This window comes from Ctenopharyngodon idella, chromosome 24, assembly GCF_019924925.1.
Source record: "Ctenopharyngodon idella isolate HZGC_01 chromosome 24, HZGC01, whole genome shotgun sequence".
NCBI lineage: Eukaryota > Metazoa > Chordata > Actinopteri > Cypriniformes > Xenocyprididae > Ctenopharyngodon > Ctenopharyngodon idella.
In genome coordinates, this window is record NC_067243.1 from 24,775,029 (window position 1) to 24,796,929 (window position 21,901).

The following is a 21,901-nucleotide window of genomic DNA, read 5'->3' on the forward strand; positions in this document are numbered from 1 at the left end:
TGATATATGTTCAATTGTTAGTTTTTGTGATAAGTTTGATTTTAGCTAGCAATCTGATGCTATAGAAACGGGGCGTGTCGTTATGATTGACAGTTGTGATTGACAGCTTATCTGAGGACTGCCGGAGCTTCGAGGGGAGATTGAAGATTACTAACTATTAATTTTCGATTTCTGTGTTATTTCACACCGACAAAAGGAGTTGTTCAGCAGTAAACTGTACTAACCAACCTACAGGATCTGACGGATCACTGAGCTTTTTTCGGTAACGTTAAATGTGGGCTTTATAAACTAATTAATAAATGTTATTAGCTTTTAAGATAAGATAAAAGTTTCAGAATATTTTTCACACTGCTACAAAGAGGACCAGCGGCCAAGTAAACACTGCTGAGTTTCAGAAGAGACAACCGTGTTTAAATGCCGAGTGAATCTGATAAAATATTTACTAGCTTTAAGCTTACAGTTAAATAGGCCTACTAAAACATTCTTTGTTCTATTATTTTACTTGTGTTGTCAGTGTTTAATTAAATGCAGCAACACACAGAATGCCTAATGTTGGTTTTATTGCTAGTGTTAGGCTACATGAGAAACCTCATGTCATGAAGGAGATTTAATGCGGGTGCGGTTGCGGGTCGGGTCGCGTTTTTTATGTCAAACGGGTCGGGTCGGGTACGGGCTAAAATCAGTGTTTCTGTCGGATATCGGGTCGGTGTGCTGTTAATAACTGCGGGTGCGGGGCGGGTGCGGGTTTATCAAACGGGACCCGTGCAGGACTCTGTTCTACAGTTAGAAACAGTGAATTAGAACCGGTGAATGTGGTTTACAGGTTTCATGAGTTGCTGTGTGGAATACTTCAATGGTTGCGGTATCAGTGCAACACAGTAACAAAACTCAGACACAATTACATACCAACCACGGGTGTAGCTGTCACTTCAGTTGATCTTGATTCTTAGTTCGGAAAATGGCACAGCTTACAACATTGAAAAAAATGTTTTCTTAGGTCACCTAAAATGTGCTTCATATTTAGTAACTTTTGAATTAACTGTTTGTTTCCTTTCGAGGGAACAGTGATGCTGCGTCATTGCGTTGAAGCTATGGGAATGTCTTTATGAATAAGTTCAAGAGATGTGTTCCGCCGTGCCCCCGCTTTGTTTCTGGAGATGACTTTGTGTTGTTTGTTAGGCAGTAGAGCACACTAGGTCAGCCCTTGAAGGGGCTTACTGTCCTCACTGTGAGAGATTTACAGTGAGGAAGCTCTGCTCCTGCCTCGATCACTTTAATGATAAAGGGAGCTTGGCTTCTGCACCTTGTAGTTTGGGTCCTGTGTCTGCTGAGGCAGTGCGGCCACTTAAATCACAGGGGTTGCAGATGGAGATGTTGGATGAGCCTGAGATGGGCAATGGCTTTTCTCTTTCTCTTTCCACAGACTCCAAGGGTCCCGTTTCAGATTTGAAAGCCCACATTTCTTCCGGACTGGATGAGGACCTGCCTTCCGTTGGGTCCTGCTTCGAGGATTTGGATGTTGAGGGAGGTTATGAATTGGGTGCAGCTGTAGAGCAGCCCTCGTAATCTAAATCTTATGAGGAGCTGCTCGAGGTTGTAACTCGACCGGTGGCTAAGTTGAACATTGATTGGCCATCAGGAGGGAAGGTAAATTAAATGAGTGCTTACGAGTGGTTGATGGGCCCAGCCACCGAAGCAGAAACTTTCTTTCCTGACCTCCATAGTGAGATCACAAGGTCATGGAAATCTCCACTCAAAAATATCTCTCAGTCAGCTTGGTTGTTTCCTGTTTCAGCACACTGAGTTGATTCCCCCTCCACATAGAGATATTGCCTGTACACAGGAAGTTCCTGAGGTTTGCTTTCGACGGCAAAGTTTACCAATATTGGTTTCTTCCGTTTGGTCTAGTCTCTTTGTCTCGACTGGCTGATATTGGCCCAGCAGGTGGAGCAGGAGGAAAACTATCACAACAGATGCCTCACTCATGCTGGGGGGCTGTCCTTGACAGTCGCCGGCTCGTGGATGCTTGTGGCACAGAAATTGCCTGGAAATGAGGGTTGTGTTTCTGGCATTGTTACACTTCCTCCCAGATCTTAGGGGCTACCATGTGTTGGTGCAGACGGACAACACATCGGTGGTCTCCTACATGAATTACCAGGGCGGGCTGCATTCGCGCCCCGTTCAGGCTGGTGCAGCAGATCCTGCTCTGGACCGAGGGCAAACTGCTGCCAATTTCATAATTCATTGCAAAATGGTAGGTGTCACTTTATAATGGTGTGTGGCATTTTCTCTCATGCTAGTCGTCAGGTTTTCTCTCATGGTAGTTGTCATGCTAGTTGTCAGGTGTTTCAATGTGTTTTAGTTTAGTTCTCCCTGTGCCCATTTGTCTCCCTGTGTTGTTGATCCTTGTTTATTTCTATAGTTACTGATTACTTTCACCTGTTCTTGAATTTAAGAGCTTAGTTTTCTCAGTTGTGTCGTAGCCAAGTTATGTTCACATTTATTTGTATAGCGCTTGGTTGAGTTGAGTAACTATGTGGTTGAGTTGTTTTTTTTCTGTCTTCTGAGATAAGTCTTTAAAGACGATACAGAACTTGGAACTTAGATTTTTTTGCTGTGTTTTTTGTTGTTCCCCTTACAATGGACGGCGTTCTGACGTAGAACACGTAAGCTCTGCACTGCGTTCACTGTGGCAACTGCGTAGCAGACTGACAGGGAAGAGGAAAAATTAGTACTTCTAAAAGTTACTACTTCTCTGGACCTTGAATGTGGTAATTTCGATGCTTTCTATGGGAGAACTAACCCTTTAAGTAAAGAATGCCTGAGAAAATCAATTTGTCCTGATTCATTATCTGCGCTAGATTAGATGTTTTCAGGCTATATGTCAGTGTCATTATTCTAACGTTATTTTTGTAAATTGTTACAAAAAAAGTCTCTCACCTCAGAAAAGCTAACTTTCCTGTCCTGTCAGACATTATACTGTGCTCTTCAATTGCATGTGCATCACTTAATCATAAATAAAGCGCAGAAGAAATTATTAGCATGCACGTCGTAGTGCTACCCTGAAGGTGTTTGTAGCCGCTATTTCGGCTTGCCACATTTACATAGATGGAGCTTCTATGGGGAAAGATGTCCTTGTATCCTGCTTCCTGCATGGTGCCAGATAGCTCAGTCCTATCTGCAGACAATTGGTTCCTTAATGAGATTGTTCTATTGTATTGGAAGGGTTGTTGAATGCTCCCTTTGAACCCTTGGAGTCAGCCTCAGAGAAGCTTCTGACTCTCAAGGTAGCTCTACCAGTAGTGATTACTACTCTTAAGAGGATAGGAGACTTGCAGGCCCTTTCAGTAGCCTCCTCCTGCCTTTATTTTGACCCTGGACTGGTCAAGGTGATATTGCACCCTAGGCCGGACTACATCCCAAAGGTGCCTTCATCAACATTTCATCCTGTTATTCTTCAAGCTTTCTCCCCTCCACAGTTTGACTCATCGGAGCAGTAAAGTTTGAATAGATTATGTCCAGTCTGGGCCCTTTGGATTTATGTCCACCACTCAGGCCTGTGGTGTAAAACCTGTCCTATACCTACACCTATACCTATACCTATACCTATACATTTGTCTGCTTTGGGAGGCGGAACCGAGGTTTTCAAACAAATGAAGAACATCATTTGCAGTTGCCGTTTTATGGACGTGGTCACGTACTATGTAACATCACCTGACTTCGTCCTTGGCTAATAGTATTGGCGCGTTTATATGTGATTCAGACACCGGTGCACGCTGAAGACGTTCCCATAGCACCAACGCAATGATGCAGTTTCTCGTTCCCAAACACAATGTTACTTAAATTTATTTGATAAATAATAATAAATCAGTACCTTTCCTGGTGAACTCACACCTGAGTCATTTTGCCTGAACTTCTCCTGCAGAGTTTCAGCCAGCTGGCACAACAGGAAACCGTTGTCTAACCTGTCCATGAAGCTCTCGGCTGTGATTTCCACATCTGATGCAAAATATAACAGAAAGAGATTAATTTCTCACAAAAGACTTGGTTTGGTTGTGCTTCATTGTACTTGGGTTATCTTAACTCTTATTGGTGCATTACTGAATTACAGCATAATGGTCAGAAATTAGCTTTACAGCTTCTGGGAATTAATGTGTATTCTCAAATCAGGGCTAGAGAAATTTATTAGGTGAATTTAAGAATTTCTATACAGTAGGTAACATTTCAAACATTATTAATATCATATTGGATTATTAATATAATTCTAGAAATACTTACTCAAATAACCATTATACTTATTACTCTTTTTTTTTTAAATCATAATATATAACAATTATTGTTATGAGTATGAAAATATGTATAGGTATTCATATTAAAAAATTAAATATATTATCAAAAACTAAGTTTACAGAACATATCTACATTTCTTTGTAATTCATTTAATCTTAATTCTTGCGTAAACTCAAATTTAAATAAAAAAATGTGCACCAAACTACAACTCGAAGTATAGAAATGTTGGGACATTTTTTAAATTTGAAAAAATGAAAACTAATAGACTTTCAAATCACATGAGCCAATATTTTATTTACAGTAGAACATAGATAACATAACAAATGTTTAAACTGAGAAATTTTACAATTTTATGGACAAAATGAGCTCATTTGATGCCTGCAACAGGTCTCAAAATAGTTGGGATGGGGGCATGTTTACCATGATGTAGCATCTCCTCTTCTTTTCAAAACAGTGTGAAGACATCTGGACATCGAGGTTATGAGTTTCTGGAGTTTTGTTGTTGAAATTTGGTCCCATTCTTGCCTGATATAGGTTTCCAGCTGCTGAAGAGTTTGTGGTCGTCTTTGACGTATTTTTCTCTATAGGTGAAAGATCTGGACTGCAGGCAGGCCAATTCAGCACCCGGACTCTTCTACGACAAAGCCATGCTGTTGTAATAGCTGCAGTATGTGGTTTTGCATTGTCCTGCTGAAATACACAAGGCCTTCCCTGAAAAAGATGTCGTCTGGAGGGGAGCATATGTTGCTCTAAAACCTTTATATACCTTTCCGTGATTTCCAACAAGAATGTCAAATTTGGACTCGTCTGACCATAGAACACTTTTCCACTTTGAAACAGTCCATTTTAAATTAGCCTTGGCCCACAGGACACGACGCCGCTTCTGGACCATGTTCACATATGGCTTCCTTTTTGCGTGATAGAGCTTTAGTTGGCATCTGCAGATGGCACAGTGGATTGTGTTTATCGACAGTAATTTCTGGAAGTATTCCTGGGCCCATTTAGTAATGTCATTGACACAATCATGCCGATGAGTGATGCAGTGTTGTCTGAGGGCCCGAAGACCACAGGCATCCAATAAAGGTCTTCGGCCTTGTCCCTTACGCACAGAGATTTCTCCAGTTTCTCTGAATCTTTTGACGATGTTATGCACTGTAGATGATGAGATTTGCAAAGATTCGCACTCTTTCACAGCTCTGCCCATCTTTACTTCTGAGAGACTCTGCCTCTCTAAGACATCCCATTTATAGCTAATCATGTTACAGACCTGATATCAGTTAACTTAATTAGTTGCTAGATGTTCTCCCAGCTGAATCTTTTCAAATTTTCTTGCTTTTTCAGCCATTTGTTGCCCCCGTGCCAACTTTTTTGAGACCTGTAGCAAACATCAAATTTGAAATGAGCTCATTTAGTGGATAAAAATGTAAAATTTCTCAATTTAAACATTTATGTTATCTATGTTCTATTGTGAATAAAATATTGGTTCATGTGATTTGAAAGTCTTTTAGTTTGCATTTTATTCAAATTTTAAAAAACGTCCCAACATTTCCGGAATTTGGGTTGTAAATTCAAATTCAATTCAATTTCAGGAATTTTAAAGGCATTCTCAATGCATACTCATAATGACGCACAACCGTCTCAAGACATTTGTTGCAGCTATGATTCACAAATAAACACATTTCAGTCCCCAAAACAGACAAGTGTTTTGGAAGGAAACAGCTGGTTTATTTTGCAATAGTAATCCAGATGAAACACACACAGAGACACAGACTCAGTTCTACACAGATCAACATGTGGCGGCTGCATTTTACTGACTTCCAGACTATCATTCTTTCTACATGATGTCACTGTGAAACAGGAGGTGGTGGCAGGGGGTTGGGGTATCTGTGGAAAGAGCATATTTTCTCATCTACTCCATGTTTTTTTTTTTTTTTTTTTTCATAAAGAGGGGGCGTCAGTGGTCGAGGGGGTTTAGATGTTTTAATGAGTTCCAAATGTGGTAATTGAGCCCGGTGGAGAGGAGACGGAGAGCTTGTGAAATTCTTTCTGAACGTACCTCCTTTATTCCATATCTTGCACTCTCTTCATCTCCAAAGAATCAAAATATACACCACCTGAGAGGTGAGAACTGAAGTAATGCAGTTTGAACAGATTACTTTGAAATTACTGGCAATATTGAAGGGGTCATGATGTGTATTTTTTATTATTTTAATATGTTTCTTGAAGTTCACTTATAATGTTAATAATGATGTTATGCACACACACACAAAACATACAACTTCCGTATATTCCGTAAAATATGTATAGGTATTCATATTGAAAAATTAAATATATTATCAAAAACTAAGCTTACAGAATATATCTACATTTCTTTGTAATTCATTTCATCTTAATTCTTGCTTAAACTCAAATTTAAACTACAAATGTGCACCAAACTACAACCCGAAGTACAGAAATGTTGGGACGTTTTTTAAATTTGAATAAAATGAAAACTAAAAAACTTTCAAATCACATGAGGCAATATTTTATTCACAATAGAACATAGATAACATAACAAATGTTTAAACAGAGAAATTTTACACTTTTATACACTATATGAGCTCATTTCAAATTTGATGCCTGCTACAGGTCTCAAAAAAGTTGGCATGGGGGCAACAAATAGCTGAAAAAGCAAGACATTTTGAAAAGATTCAGCTGGGAGAACATCTAGCAACTAATTAAGTTAATTGATATCAGGTCCGTAACATGATTAGCTATAAAAGGGATGTCTTAGAGAGGCAGAGTCTCTCAGAAGTAGGCAGAGCTGTGAAAGAGTGTGTAAACATTTGATATTTGATATTCAAGTGCGTAAACACTTGACATTTGATATTCAACAGTGCTTTGATCTGCCTGCATTGACACCATTTTCTTTAAGAGCTGCTGTGCAGCCAAAATGATATACCACTTATCACTGTAAAGCTGCTTTGACACAATCTGTGAAAAGCGCTATATAAATAAAATCATATACAGTGCATAACATCATCAAAAGATTAAGAGAAACTGGAGAAATCTCTGTGCGTAAGGGACAAGGCCGAAAACCTTTATTGGATGCTCGTGGTCTTCGGGCCCTCAGACGACACTGCATCACTCATCGGCATGATTGTGTCAATGACATTACTAAACGGGCCCAGGAATACTTCCAGAAACCACTGTCGATAAACACAATCCGCCATGCTATCTGCAGATGCCAACTAAAGCTCTATCACGCAAAAAGGAAGTCATATGTGAACATGGTCCAAAAGTGCCGTTGTGTCCTGTGGGCCAAGGCTCATTTAAAATGGACTCTTTCAAAGTGGAAAAGTGTTCAGACGAGTATAAATTTGACATTCTTGTTGGAAATCACGGATGCCGTGTCCTCCGGGCTAAAGAGGAGGGAGACCTTCCAGCGTGTTATCAGCGTTCAGTTCAAAAGCCAGCATCTCTGATGGTATGGGGGTGCATAAGTGCATACAGTATGGGCAGCCTGCATGTTTTGGAAGGCACTATGAATGCTGAAAGGAATGTAAAGGTTTTAGAGCAACATATGCTCCCCTCCAGGACGACGTCTATTTCAGGGAAGGCCTTGTGTATTTCAGCAGGACAATGCAAAACCACATACTGCAGCTATTACAACAGCATGGCTTCGTCGTAGAAGAGTCCGGGTGCTGAATTGGCCTGCCTGCAGTCCAGATCTTTCACCTATAGAGAAAAATACGTCAAAGACGACCACAAACTCTTCAGCAGCTGGAAACCTATATCAGGCAAGAATGGGACCAAATTTCAACACCAAAACTCTAGAAACTCATAACCTCAATGCCCAGACGACTTCACACCGTTTTGAAAAGAAGAGGAGATGCTACACCATGGTAAACATGCCCCCGTCCCAACTATTTTGAGACCTGTAGCAGGCATCAAATTTGAAATGAGCTCATTTTGTGCATAAAACTGTAAAATTTCTCAGTTTAAACATTTGTTATGTTATCTATGTTCTATTGTGAATAAAATATTGGCTCATGTGATTTGAAAGTCTTTTAGTATTCATTTTATTCAAATTTAAAAACCATTCCAACATTTCCGGAATTCAGGTTGTACAGGTGCTGGTCATATAATTAGAATATCATCAAAAAGTTGATTTATTTCACTAATTCCATTCAAAAAGTGAAACTTGTATATTATATTCATTCATTACACACAGACTGATATATTTCAAATGTTTATTTCTTTTAATTTTGATGATTATAACTGACAACTAAGGAAAATCCCAAATTCAGTATCTCAGAAAATTAGAATATTGTGAAAAGGTTCAATATTGAAGACACCTGGTGCCACACTCTAATCAGCTAATTAACTCAAATACCTGCAAAGGCCTTTAAATGGTCTCTCAGTCTAGTTCTGTAGGCTACACAATCATGGGGAAGACTGCTGACTTGACAGTTGTCCAAAAGACGACTATTGACACCTTGCACAAGGAGGGCAAGACACAAAAGGTCATTGCAAAAGAGGCTGGCTGTGTCCAAGCACATTAATAGAGAGGCGAAGGGAAGGAAAAGATGTGGTAGAAAAAAAGTGTACAAGCAATAGGGATAACCGCACCCTGGAGAGGATTGTGAAACAAAACCCATTCAAAAATGTGGGGGAGATTCACAAAGAGTGGACTGCAGCTGGAGTCAGTGCTTCAAGAACCACTACGCATAGACGTATGTAAGACATGGGTTTCATTCCTTGTGTCAAGCCACTTTTGAACAACAGACAGCGTCAGAAGCGTCTCGCCTGGGTTAAAGACAAAAAGGACTGGACTGCTGCTGAGTGGTCCAAAGTTATGTTCTCTGATGAAAGTAAATTTTGCATTTCCTTTGGAAATCAGGGTCCCAGAGTCTGGAGGAAGAGAGGAGAGGCACACAATCCACGTTGCTTGAGGTCCAGTGTAAAGTTTCCACAGTCAGTGATGGTTTGGGGTGCCATGTCATCTGCTGGTGTTGGTCCACTGTGTTTTCTGAGGTCCAAGGTCAACGCAGCCGTATACCAGGAAGTTTTAGAGCACTTCATGCTTTCTGCTGCTGACCAACTTTATGGAGATGCAGATTTCATTTTCCAACAGGACTTGGCACCTGCACACAGTGCCAAAGCTACCAGTACCTGGTTTAAGGACCATGGTATCCCTGTTCTTAATTGGCCAGCAAACTCTCCTGACCTTAACCCCATAGAAAATCTATGGGGTATTGTGAAGAGGAAGATGCGATATGCCAGACCCAACAATGCAGAAGAACTGAAGGCCACTATCAGAGCAACCTGGGCTCTTATAACACCTGAGCAGTGCCACAGACTGATCGACTCCATGCCACGCCACATTGCTGCAGTAATTCAGGCAAAAGGAGCCCCAACTAAGTATTGAGTGCTGTACATGCTCATACTTTTCATGTTCATACTTTTCAGTTGGCCAAGATTTCTAAAAATCCTTTCTTTGTATTGGTCTTAAGTAATATTCTAATTTTCTGAGATACTGAATTTGGGATTTCCCTTAGTTGTCAGTTATAATCATCAAAATTAAAAGAAATAAACATTTGAAATATATCAGTTTGTGTGTAATGAATGAATATAATATACAAGTTTCACTTTTTGAATGGAATTAGTGAAATAAATCAACTTTTTGATGTTATTCTAATTATATGACCAGCACCTGTATATTCTAAAAAAATATTATTTTTAACCCTCATTCTGACCCTGTCTGAAATCATCCGTTTTAGGGCTTGTCTAATACAGTTGGCTGCTTCATCAACAAAAGTTTTCACTGTGCCTCCTTTATGAAATAATCTGCAGTCAAATGCTCTGAACAAAACATATAATCCTCTGATGCAATTTGGGACGGCATTGAAAAATAAACCATTCACTTGTTCCCGATGCTGGGGGGACCTTCTGAAGGCTGTGCAGAGACGCAAACATGCTGTTTACACCGGATGCGTAAGAGCGACTATTCTTTTACTCTTCCATTTGTCCTGTTGTGGGGAGTAGCTCAAGTATGTAAGTCAAGTCAAATCACATTTATTTTTATAGCGAATAAATTGGATTTGGACTGACAGTGTGAACGTAGCCTTACTCTCATTCACACTCTGAGTCTGATTACACCTGCACCTCGTCACCCGCTCTACTAAAAATGCAAATGAGTAAAAACAACAATAAAAAGAAAGGAACAAAATATGAGTGTTTAATATACAAGTGGATCCTGGCAAGACCAGGACCAAATTGTCTTCCTGTAGCACAGATCAGATTCAGAGATCTGAGCAGTTATTTGTCTAAAAAAATAACACAGAGACAGGGGTAAGCCACTAAAGAGTGTGGAAGATCTGGATAGGGATCTAGTGGTTGGTGTGTGGTTGCATATGAAGCCCCTGTGCGGCCCACTGCGGCTCCTGGCTTCCTTTTGCTCCAGGCAGACCAAAGACAAAGCCCTGGTTGCAGCTGGCTGTTCACGGCCTGAGAGCTGCCAGAAATTCCACAGACATCCCCCTCCATCCACACACACACAGAACAGAAGCCAGGACCATGACACATTTGTACCCATTCTTTTCGGTTCAGAATTTGTCTCTTGGTTCAAATGGTGAGTGGTATTCAGAATCTGATTAATGCTGGGAAATGTTGGAAAAGAAAACATGTACACATGCAATCATATGCACATAAATAGATTATATTAAATAAAAATCAAAACATTCATCAAATGTGTGACACATATTAAGGACAGCATAATTGTTAAGGACTTAATAGCTTAAATCAAACAAAGAAATGATCCATAAGATACACAGAGTGTAGCTGGACACAACCTGAGCAATCTATGCAAATAATGAGACATGAATTTAAACATTTCCTCTCCATCTTGAGAATACTGTACTACAGCAGAACGAAGAAGGACTTAGGAAGAAGTTACAACTTTTAAAATGCATCTGGATGTTTATGAATGGTTAGTGGATACATTTATGTAGTTGCATGTAGTCGACTAGCATGTGCCGTCATGTTAAACTTTTGTGCAAATCCAGTGTTGAATTGACCCTCGTTTGTGAAGCAGTCTGGCGTAAAATGACGGAATGGCAACAACACTCTACTACAACAACTCTTCCTCTTCTGTAAAGCAGCCCAACATGGCCTCACACCCTTTGTTGTGTGTTCTTGGGGGCAGGGTTTATGTACGTTTTAGGGTTAGTGATGTCACTAACCCGGAAAGAAGCTCGTTGTAGTCCCTACCACCTTTAAAAGAAAATATCTCCCTTTGCATATAACTTTGAGCGTCATAAACTTTGCAAATGTTGTTTATGCTCAAACAGCAACATTACACACTAGCTAAAGTTAAAAAAGTGAAATCATAATCAACCACCATTTTTACACTATCCTTAGGTTTAAGGTAGAGATTATTGTAGGGGGTAACGTTAATTTCAAACGTGATAGAGCATTAACCATTCAACACCACTCACCACTCGCTCACATTTCATTTCTGAACTGAAAAAACAACCAACGTAATAATACGTTGCCACATTCACATATAACTGTTTTGGAGAAAACTGAACAAGCTATTTCATACCAGTAACATTTAAAGGGTTAGTTCACCCAAAAATGAAAATTCTGTCATTTATTACTCACGCTCATGCCGTTGCAGACCCGTAAGACCTTCGTTAATCTTCGGAACACAAATTGAGATATTTTTGATTAAATCCGATGGCTCAGTGAGGCCTGCATAGGGAGCAATGACATTTCCTCTCTCAAGATCCATAAAGGTGCTAAAAACATATTTAAATCAGTTCATGCGAGTACAGTAGTTCAATATTAATATTATAAAGCGACGAGAATATTTTTGGTGCGGCAAAAAAAAACAAAATAACGAATTGTTTAGTGATGGCAGATTTCAAAACACTGCTTCAGGAAGCTTCGGAGCGTTATGAATCAGCGTGTCGAGCTGATTCGGAGCGCCAAAGTCATGTGATTTCAGCAGTTTGGCGGTTTGACAAGCGAATCATGATTTGATATGCTGATTCATTATGCTCCGAATCTTCCTGAAGCAGTGTTTTGAAATTGGTCATCACTAAATAAGTCGTTATTTTGTTTTTGTTGGCACACCAAAAATATTCTCGTCGCTTTATAATATTAATATTGAACCACTGTACTCACATGAACTGATTTAAATATGTTTTTAGTACCTTTATTGATCTTGAGAGAGGAAATGTCATTGCTCCCAATGTAGGCCTCACGGAGCCATCGGATTTAAACAAAAATATCTTAATTTGTGTTCCGAAGATCAACGAAGGTCTTATGGGTGTAAAACGGCACGAGGGTGAGTAATTAATGACAGAATTTTCATTTTTGGGTGAACTAACCCTTTAATTTTTCAGTGAAATATACTACAAGCACCACAATATCAGGCATATGACACTGGGCCTTTTTAATAAGCTGCAATGGAGAAAAACAATATATCGCTTATAGCGCCTCTTGTGGACGTGTCACTTGAAAAGTGCAGCAAAATGTACCCAGAGCAATGCATTTCAGTTTTTTTCAGTAATGTAGGCTGAAATACAGCTATTTATTTGCTATCCTAACTATGTATAATTATGGTTGGTTGCATTATTTATATGGTTAGTTGCATTATTTGTATTTATACAGTAGCATTGTCCCAGTTTTCCCTGTTGTCCATGACTCAGAACAGACCAGTGATAATTTTTGTTTGTGACTTGATACTAACTGATTTGAAAGATGTGAGAAGCACTAAGACATTGGAACATTTTATAAATGACTTACCCAGCATACTGGAGAGCCAGAGCGCCAGGTCTTCCTTCATGGGCAGCAAACTGGCCTCATGTCTACTGGCCAACCACTGACTGTACTGCTGCAGATCTGTGAGGCCCGGACCAGCCGGCTGCTGCTTACCGCTCAGAGGACTACACATGCTTCAGAAAACACAGACAGAGGCACATCTACATCAGTACAACTAAATAACATTAATTCAATCATTTGGCTCTGACACAATCCCTCAAATGAATTATTTCACTTTCCCACAGAGCACAAACGTTGTCTTTCTCTCCTAAAGCACCTCTGATCATTCAAGCCCTTTCTGTTGTTCACAGTAGACTCTTATCCTCCTTACTATCCTCTCATCACAGTCCAGTTCCAGGCTCTCTTTTCCTTGTCCTGTGATATCATATTCACTTGCTTTTTCCCTTTCTTTTTTTAAAGACCGAACAGTCGCACACTGTGTGGATTCTCTACAGTCCTGCCCTAGTGATTCTCTTTGACCCAAAGGCTCTTTACACAAATAAACATGCTTTTCCCAATGAAACCTCAAAATAAGTAGCCATTTTACATTCAGATAATCTAACTAGATTGCATTTACTGAAGAAAATGTGTCTTACTGTAGATAAAGTGAGTTATAACTGTCTATGTAAAACTCATCGCCATATTGGAGATATCCTGACAACTTTGACAGTATTCTCCGATCCATTGCTAAGGTGTTCTGACTGGATTCTAGGACATATCTAGGATGTTCTGGGTTGTTGTCAGGGCATTGATAGGCACGGGATAAGATGTTCAGAGTGTTTGCTAGGACATTGCAATGTGTGTTTAGAGTCTTTTAAGTGGTTGCTAGATTGTTGCTCACTTCCCTAAGTCAAAAGAGTCCATCAGCAATTCTCTTTGATATTCTGGTCTAATATACTCTACCGTTCAAAGTGTTTGGGTTTTCAGAAAGAAACTAATGCAAGAATGCATTAAATTGCTCAAAAGTGACAGTAAAGACATTTATAATGTTACACAAGATTTCTATTTCAAATAAATTGTAATAATTGAACTTTATATTCATCAAAGTTATTATATTTATATTAAGCAGCAAATCAGCATATTAAAGTGATAGTTCACCTAAAAATGAAAATTATCCCATGATTTAAAATATTAATTTACTCACCCTCAAGCCATCCTAGGTGTATATGACTATTTTCTTTCAGACGAACACAATCGGAGATGTATTTAAAAATATCTTTAGTCCTCCAAGGTTTTTAATGAAAGTGAATGGCAGCCCAAATTTTGAAGACAAAAAAAAAAATGCACCCATCCATAAAAAAATGAATCCATATGACTCAAGGGGGTTAAAAAAGGCCTTCTGAAGCAAATCGATGTGTTTGTGTAAGACAAGTATCCTTATTTAAAACATTTTAATGTAAAATAACGTAGTACAGAAGGCCTTTATTAACCCCCTGGAGTCGTATGGATTTTTTTTTTTTTTTTTTTTTTGTCTTTAAATTTGGGCTGCCATTCACAACCATTATAAACTTTGGAGGACTAAGGATAATTTTTAAAATATCTCCAAATGTGTTTGTCTGAAAGAAGATAGTCATATACACCTAGGATGGCTTGAGGGTGAGTAAAGCTTGGAATAATTTTCATTTTTGGGTGAACTATCCCTTTAAAATGATTTCTGAAGGATCATGTGATACTGAAGACTGGAGTAATGATGCTGAAAATTCAGCAGGAATAAATGACATTTTAAAATATATTCAAGACAGTTATTTTAAATTGTAATAATATTTCACAAAATTACTACAGTATTTTTATTCAAATATGTGCAGACTTTGTGATAATAAAAAACTGGTTATTAATATACACTCTCCGCATCCCCACCGCAAGGTTTGATGTATCATTGATGTCAGCAGTAGGAATGAGCAGGGACATGGCAATGTGATATTATATTGATACCTGTGACATGATGCAATAATACTGTGATTCTTTATCTTTGCCATATAGTTATTGTTACAGTTATGATATACTGTAATGTTTTGTAATTATTGGCATCAGAATATTGAAACAGTATTATGAAGTAAAGTATAGCAATACTTTGAAATACCAGTTTAATCCCCATCCCTAGTCCATAGCACAAACAAGCCAGGATGAGTTACATTGTTAAATACAGTTAGTAAGTTGTCCAGTTCACTACTAAATATGGGCAATAGTAAAAGTGATGCAAATCCCCAAATTTGTCAAGTCATTTCACATTTTTTGTATAGCGCGTTTCACAATACACATTGCTTCAAAGCAGCTTTACAAAAAAATCAGGATGTTATTATTTATAAAATATTATAGTTGCATTTAACAGATTAGGTCTGGGCGATAATATAGTTTATATTTTGCAGCGATACAAGAAATCAAGCGGTTGAGATTGAATATGCTTTTATACATTACAAGTATACTGTATGTATGCAGATATACTTGGATATACTTAAATATCCAACTTGAAATATCCAAACATGAAAGTGTGGACTCGGAGGAGGACCGCAAGGGCTTATAGTTCCATTTGGGACAGGGCCATAGTATATATTGCTTTACATACAGTATGTATCTGGGTAAAGTTGAAAATAAATGTACTTATAGTCATTGTACAATTTGTTATTAATTCATAATTTGTTAATTAATTTGGGTTATTAATTCATAATGTGGTGCTGTTGTGAAGTTTTGTTCAATTTATAACAATTTATTTATGACAAATTTGTCTCTTGTCAAGCTCTTTTATTAACTGCTCTGTTGGTTACAGGAGCATATTCCTGTTTGTCTAAGGCAGTTATATTTCCCTGTAACAACCTGCGGCTGTTTGCAGAAGAATGTGAACCAATCCAGTTTAATATGTATCAGTGATCTACACAAACACAGATGAAAGCAGTGCATTCTTTTTTAATTCTAGTGAATCCTGCCTATCAGACGAGTTAATCTGGTTCTGTCTCTCAGCAAAGCTTGTTACTTCATATCATTTTTCTTTGAGGGTTTGTTTCTTGTTTTTTAAATACATTAAATGCAGTGGCAGTGGTTTGGTTAATTATGCCCACAGAAATGTGGCAATAATGTGTGATGCCACCCAGCATTTCGAGGGATCTCCCCTTAATCATAATTCATTGCATCTCATGTGAATTCCAGAGGCACAAGAGAAAAGTTATGAGTTCTGAGAAGTGTAAATATTTTCAGTGATGCAGAACGGGACCTCTTCCTAAGTTTTGCTCTCCTGTATCCCACTAAGCAACCTGGGAATGAGGACTTGGGTCCAACAATCGTCACATTGTTGTGGTGGGCTCTGAATGGCTGGCAGTCGAATGCGAACTGAAAGTCAATCTGTATATTTTTTTTGTTTCACAAAATAGCACGCCAGAGTTCACTTTACCTGCCAAACGTCTATCAGATAAACCCAAATCTCCTCTTTTCTTTTCTTTCTGAAAGAGCTCCTGTGCTGGAAAAGGTTGAGAGAAAAAGAAACCATAGGGGAAAAAAAGAGGTGTTACTGGCACTCTAAAGAATAAAAGAGAGGACACACTGTCCCATATGGACAAAAGCAAGATGCCTTTTGAGACATGAACAGTAAGTAGTCCACTAATAATATCAGTGCTGTCTGGCTTTAATATTTCCCAGACTGATTCAGTGATCATCATTGCTTGAATGAGAAAGCTGATACGAGAGAATCTGAGATCTGACCTTATTATTAGTAGTGCCTGTATCTCTATTACTTTTCAAAATGATCAGATCTGGCAGAGGATAAAACATATGGAGAGCAGCAGCTTTCGTTTCTGCTCTGATAGCCGCTAGACCACAGCAAATGTGGTGAAAGAACATTGTGCTTGGTACGTTATTCATCTTCAAACCAAACTTGGGTCTTCAGCCTACAAAGTTTAAAACCCATCTGGTTAGCGCTCTTCCCATAATGTTTACGCATTAGGTCAGTAGGCGGAGAGCAGGAGGTCTTTAGTGGCTGTTCGAACACATTCAACCACATGAGCGTTTAAACTACGAAAGCAATCTGGTCAAATGCGTTTCAACTACATCTGGAAGTGGTCGAAAGTGAACAAGCTCAAAACGTTTTAGACCCCATTTATACCTGTATTTAGCGCTGTCCACTTAATATCTGGTGTAAACAGAGCGAGGATATAATAGACGAAATATAGACACCAAGATTCTTAGGGGCTGTTTACATGACACCATTTTCAACTAAAAACGGAAAACTTTTTATGTTCATTTACACAACAACGACGTTTGGTAGCCTGAAAACACAAACTTTTAAAAACGATACCATTGTCATCTCCGTTTAAACTGCAAAAACACAAATGTGTGAAAACGGGGACGGTATGCACATGCGTATTACGTGTTTAGTCTATCCACCTTATTGGTCAACGCGGAAGTAAGGTGTTTTCTGTGAATGTGTGAGACTTCCGATTTATTAGCCGCTATAGGAAAATAATGAGAAGAATATCAAAGTGAAGTAAACTGTAAAAATAAGGTTTGTAGTACATCGTTGTTGTGTAAATGTACACTCAGACTAGGTATTTTGACATAATTAGTAAGCAACCTCCCAGAACATATAAAAATCACTCAGAACACAGTTTAGCAACCACACACACACACAGTATAGAGAGAGAAAGAGAGTGCGTCAAAGGTTTCTGTTTACAATGTGTTTTTGCTGCGTTGAGCACTGTAGCCAATCACAGACATGTTTGTTGAGCATGTGAACACAATGGCAAAGATGTGTTTAAATTAAGCCAGAGTTTGTTCAGCGTGAGCTCTGCATGCTCGTGAATCATTTATTATAGCCAACAAAGTACAAACACCATATATATATATATATATATATATATATATATATATATATATATATAAAATGATAAGGCATGGTTAGTTTAAGTTGTAAAATTTCGTGGTGTGACTCCTTAAAGACTTAATATTTATTAATTAATAAGTAATTGATACTTTTACCTTAAAAAAAAGGAATCAGACATATGAAAGATTTATCCTTTTCTTTATAACGATCTCTCTTATTTGCCACTTACCATTAAATAGCATTATAGCGTCAGGTTTTGTATGAACAAGTACCACACAGATCTTCTTCAGAAAAGTGACTCTTAATTAAACAGACATGCTTTCATTAAAATCTCTCTCTCTTCTCAAAGACTGCTCACCATTTACTGACATTAGACGTTCACACAACTGCATGATCACCACCTTGAAACAGATGCTCGGCAAACACAAGCCCGCACAGTTCACAGATGGAGAGGACATTTACACTACATTCATAACCACACATATAAACACACATATTGGGCACATATGGTTGAAACCAAAGGTCAGTGTACAGTGTGACAGACAAACCTTTAGCTGGGACTATTATACTGAACAACATAATGTTCTTTCAGTCAATATTTTTCTAGCAAACAGATGAGTTTAAATTGAAGGTGCAACAGTGAAGTGATATAAAGACAATATGTGTCTCCCATTGATTGCGTGAATTTCCATCCGTAAACCATACACTGACCTTGACTAATGAAGAAATATAAGTGATAATACTCCAGCTGGCATATCTGATTCTGTTGCAGTTATTTGAGCTTCAATGCTGTGTCATGTTCATCAAGCACAAAACGCACATTGTACTCTGTCCTTAAAGGACTGTGAAGGGTAAATCACACACACACACACACACACACACACACACACACACACACACACACACACACATACACAGAGCTTTTTATGTCTCCATGCAGTGGTCATATTATCACATTTTCTAAATTCAACCTGAATTTTTGCCTTTTGCATGCAAGTTCAAAGTCTATTTCATTTCCCAATTCAGTCTAGTTGTCTGCACAATCCCATTCCTTAATGCTTGATGTATCAGACTGGCTTTAATTATATTTACAGGCTTTTACACACTTTAACTGTTAGTTTTAAATGCACAGTAACCCATTTAACTGAGGCCGCTCATTTATGAGAGAAAAACTAAAATACCTTCTGCAGTCTAATAGCAAAAAAACTGAGGAGAAAAACTGTTGTTTTCTGTTTTCAAGTGGGCATGCTTGACATTTTATGACTGTAGTAATATTTCAAAGCTGCTGGTGCTTTCATGAGCCATTTTTAAAACTTAAGAGTAACCACAAAAACAGACTACAATGTGTAGACAGATCTAAACTCTAGATGCATTCCTCCAAAAAGCATGAAGGAACTTTTTGTTTTTGTTTACGTTTTATTTGTTAAGAATATTTTTTTACAGTACAATATGTAATTCTATCTATCTATCTATCTATCCTCTAAAAGAAACATTTCTCTTTCTCGAAAAACATACACTCACCCTCCAGAATGCACTGCCTGCAGTCGGTTCTTCAACAGTGGACTCTCGTTTCCAATGAATTCATGCTTTTCTCAAGCACAGGGTCTTCAAACTGTTTACCATGACACTGAGCCTCAAAGAGCCGACTGTCATTGCGGGTCTCAGTTCAAAGTGCGCTCATCTCACCGCCTCCCTGAGAGACGCGACGCGACGCGTCTTTCTTTATCAGCGCGACTGTGAATCACGGAGCTGCATGAGAGAGCATAAAACGAGCCACAGTAGAGAAAAAAGTTAACTGACCGGAAAAATACAAATACAATTACAAAAATAAAAAAGAAAAAATATATATTCATAATATAGATACAAAATAATACAACATTTAAAATAAAATAGGCTACAAAAGTTTTTTGTAAAATTATAATCTATGTATACGTTTCAACATGCGTTGGAACAAGCGATTTGAGCAAAGTTCTGCTATAGATCGTAAAAAAAGAATTACATAAAATTTCAAACTAAACTTAGGTTGTTTGAATGATTGAGTTAAAATCAAATTTGCAACTTTTATTTTGAAAAACTACCACGGAAGTTCAGTACCGCGAAAAAAGTGACGTCGTGCGCGTCCTCCACCAATAGCGAATCAAGAACGAAGCACGTTGACTGAATTAGAAGTTTATTTCGTGCGCGTGTTGACTTGTTTATGTGCAGTAAATGCTAGAACAGTGAAGAGAGTTTCATGGAGGCTTTGCTGAGGCACCTGAAGAACATCCTGGAGTTACTGGCGGTGTCTCAGACGGACGGCGCGCGTGAATGGGACCATCACACCGTACAGCGGGCGTTTCAGTGGGCTGAGTACTGCGAGCAGCTCCACTCCCGCTTCCAGTCAAACCCTACGGTTCGATCCGCACTGGAGTCCGGTCTGAATGACACCAACCAGCGCCTGCAGGAAACTCTGCCGTCGTACTCTCCAGTCATGTTCTCTGACCTGGCTCAGTGTCAGCACAAACTGCTCGTTCATTTACTCAGAAACCCTTACGCGCCGAACTCCGTTATACACATGCTTTGTCCAGATCCCAAAATTGCTGCACAGGAATTCCAGATTGATCAAAGCAGCTTCATTACATGCAGATCTGCGTTTAATCTGTTATGCTGCACGTTGGACAGGAATACTCATGCTGGGTTACAGGTTGAAGTAGAAGTGAGAGGCAAATTGCTCGGGAAACTCTTAAACTCTTTATTAACTCGTTCTGGCAATGACGAGTATGCGAGAACAGTGCTGGATTCCATCCTTCGTGACAGCGCGGGAAAAATGGAAAGCCTTTATGACATCATAGCGGCCGCGCTCCTCTCCAGTAATGACGAAAAGAACGCTGTCACTCAGAACTTTATCCTCGCCTGGCTTCGAGATCACGATGGATGTTTGAGTAAACTGTGCAAAACGCTGTCCCCCGGGGTTTGTACTGTCCTCTCCCGACAGTCTCCAGAGTTTAAACAGGCATATTGGGGTGTTTTGAAACAGTGGGCGTCCTGTTTGGAGTATGACGTCTTGGAGAGCGTTTGGGTGCCGACGTCAGACGCGTCAGTGACGTTTAATGTACTGGCTGATCGATTCAAAGATTTATTAAATTCAGGACCACCATTAAAAGAGGACACTGACACTGAGCTTAAAGCGCTCAAACTGGAAAGTGGGGACTTTAATGTAAAAGGCATTAATATATGGACAGATCTAATCATTCAACTGAAGCTGTAATTACATCAGATTGGAAGTTAATTCAATATTATTAACATTTTATGTTAATTAAACTAATGGTAAATGTGTTCTATTTAAGGTTAGAAGTGTGTGCATTTCCCCCCATACGTTTTATAATTATTAATAGCCTATATTTGACATGTTTTTATATTTTTACTTTTATTTATTTATTTTGTCATTACTAAGAGCCAGCAATTATAATAGCCTATTCATTTTTTGATATCTTTCCTTTTCATGTGTTTTTCTTGGAATTAGAAACAAGAAATGTTTGCCTTTTTTCGTAATTTATTATATTTTTGTTATTTTATGTATTGTAATCATTTCAGGTATTGTTGTTTTTATTGTACTATTGTTATTATTTTATAAGAGCCATCACAATATTGATTTTTAATTTTGTTTCTCCATACATTTTGTCGTTTTTCATAATTTAAATTTTTAAACGCGATTTTTGTCTCTCGTTGAGAAAAATATACAGAGAAAGAAAGACACTTTTTACCTTGTTCTCATGAAGCCTCAGGCTCCCGGCAGACAGGGGGCGACAGCGCTCTTTACAACATCACCCGTGCGCTTTATTTGAGAGCTCCGTTCTTAGTTGTATTTTATTTACGGCTGAATAAATAATAAAGCTCTTAAACTGTATTTTCATTATAGTGTTGCTATCATGTTTGACGTTTCTGCGTTTCTTAAGGAATACTTTTATTGTAGTAGATCATTTTCTGCCTCATTAAATTCCTCTTAAGATGGATGAT

The 21,901-nt window shown here is 38.5% G+C and overlaps 2 protein-coding genes across 3 annotated transcripts in view; one reads left to right on the plus strand and one right to left on the minus strand.

Moving 5' to 3' along the window:
- LOC127507028 (growth arrest-specific protein 2) overlaps positions 1-20,110 on the minus strand; it is a 46,265-nt gene extending 26,155 nt beyond the window's left edge. The window contains exons 1-4 of one of the 2 annotated variants that reach the window (XM_051883877.1): positions 20,000-20,110; positions 19,427-19,654; positions 13,084-13,232; positions 3,875-3,999 (exon numbers count right to left, since the gene is read on the minus strand). In XM_051883877.1, coding sequence (XP_051739837.1) covers positions 3,875-3,999; positions 13,084-13,231 — 273 coding nt within the window. In that variant the 5' untranslated portion in view covers position 13,232; positions 19,427-19,654; positions 20,000-20,110. Of the gene's footprint in view, positions 1-3,874; positions 4,000-13,083; positions 13,233-19,426; positions 19,867-19,999 lie in introns of those variants that run through there. The other variant, XM_051883876.1, reaches the window with a different exon arrangement.
- Positions 20,111-20,125: 15 nt separating this feature from the next.
- On the plus strand, positions 20,126-21,791 carry fancf (FA complementation group F). Its single transcript, XM_051883878.1, has one exon. The coding sequence runs from the start codon at positions 20,139-20,141 to the stop codon at positions 21,150-21,152; it is 1,014 nt and encodes a 337-aa protein (XP_051739838.1). The 5' UTR covers positions 20,126-20,138; the 3' UTR covers positions 21,153-21,791.
- The last annotated feature ends 110 nt before the right edge of the window (positions 21,792-21,901 follow it).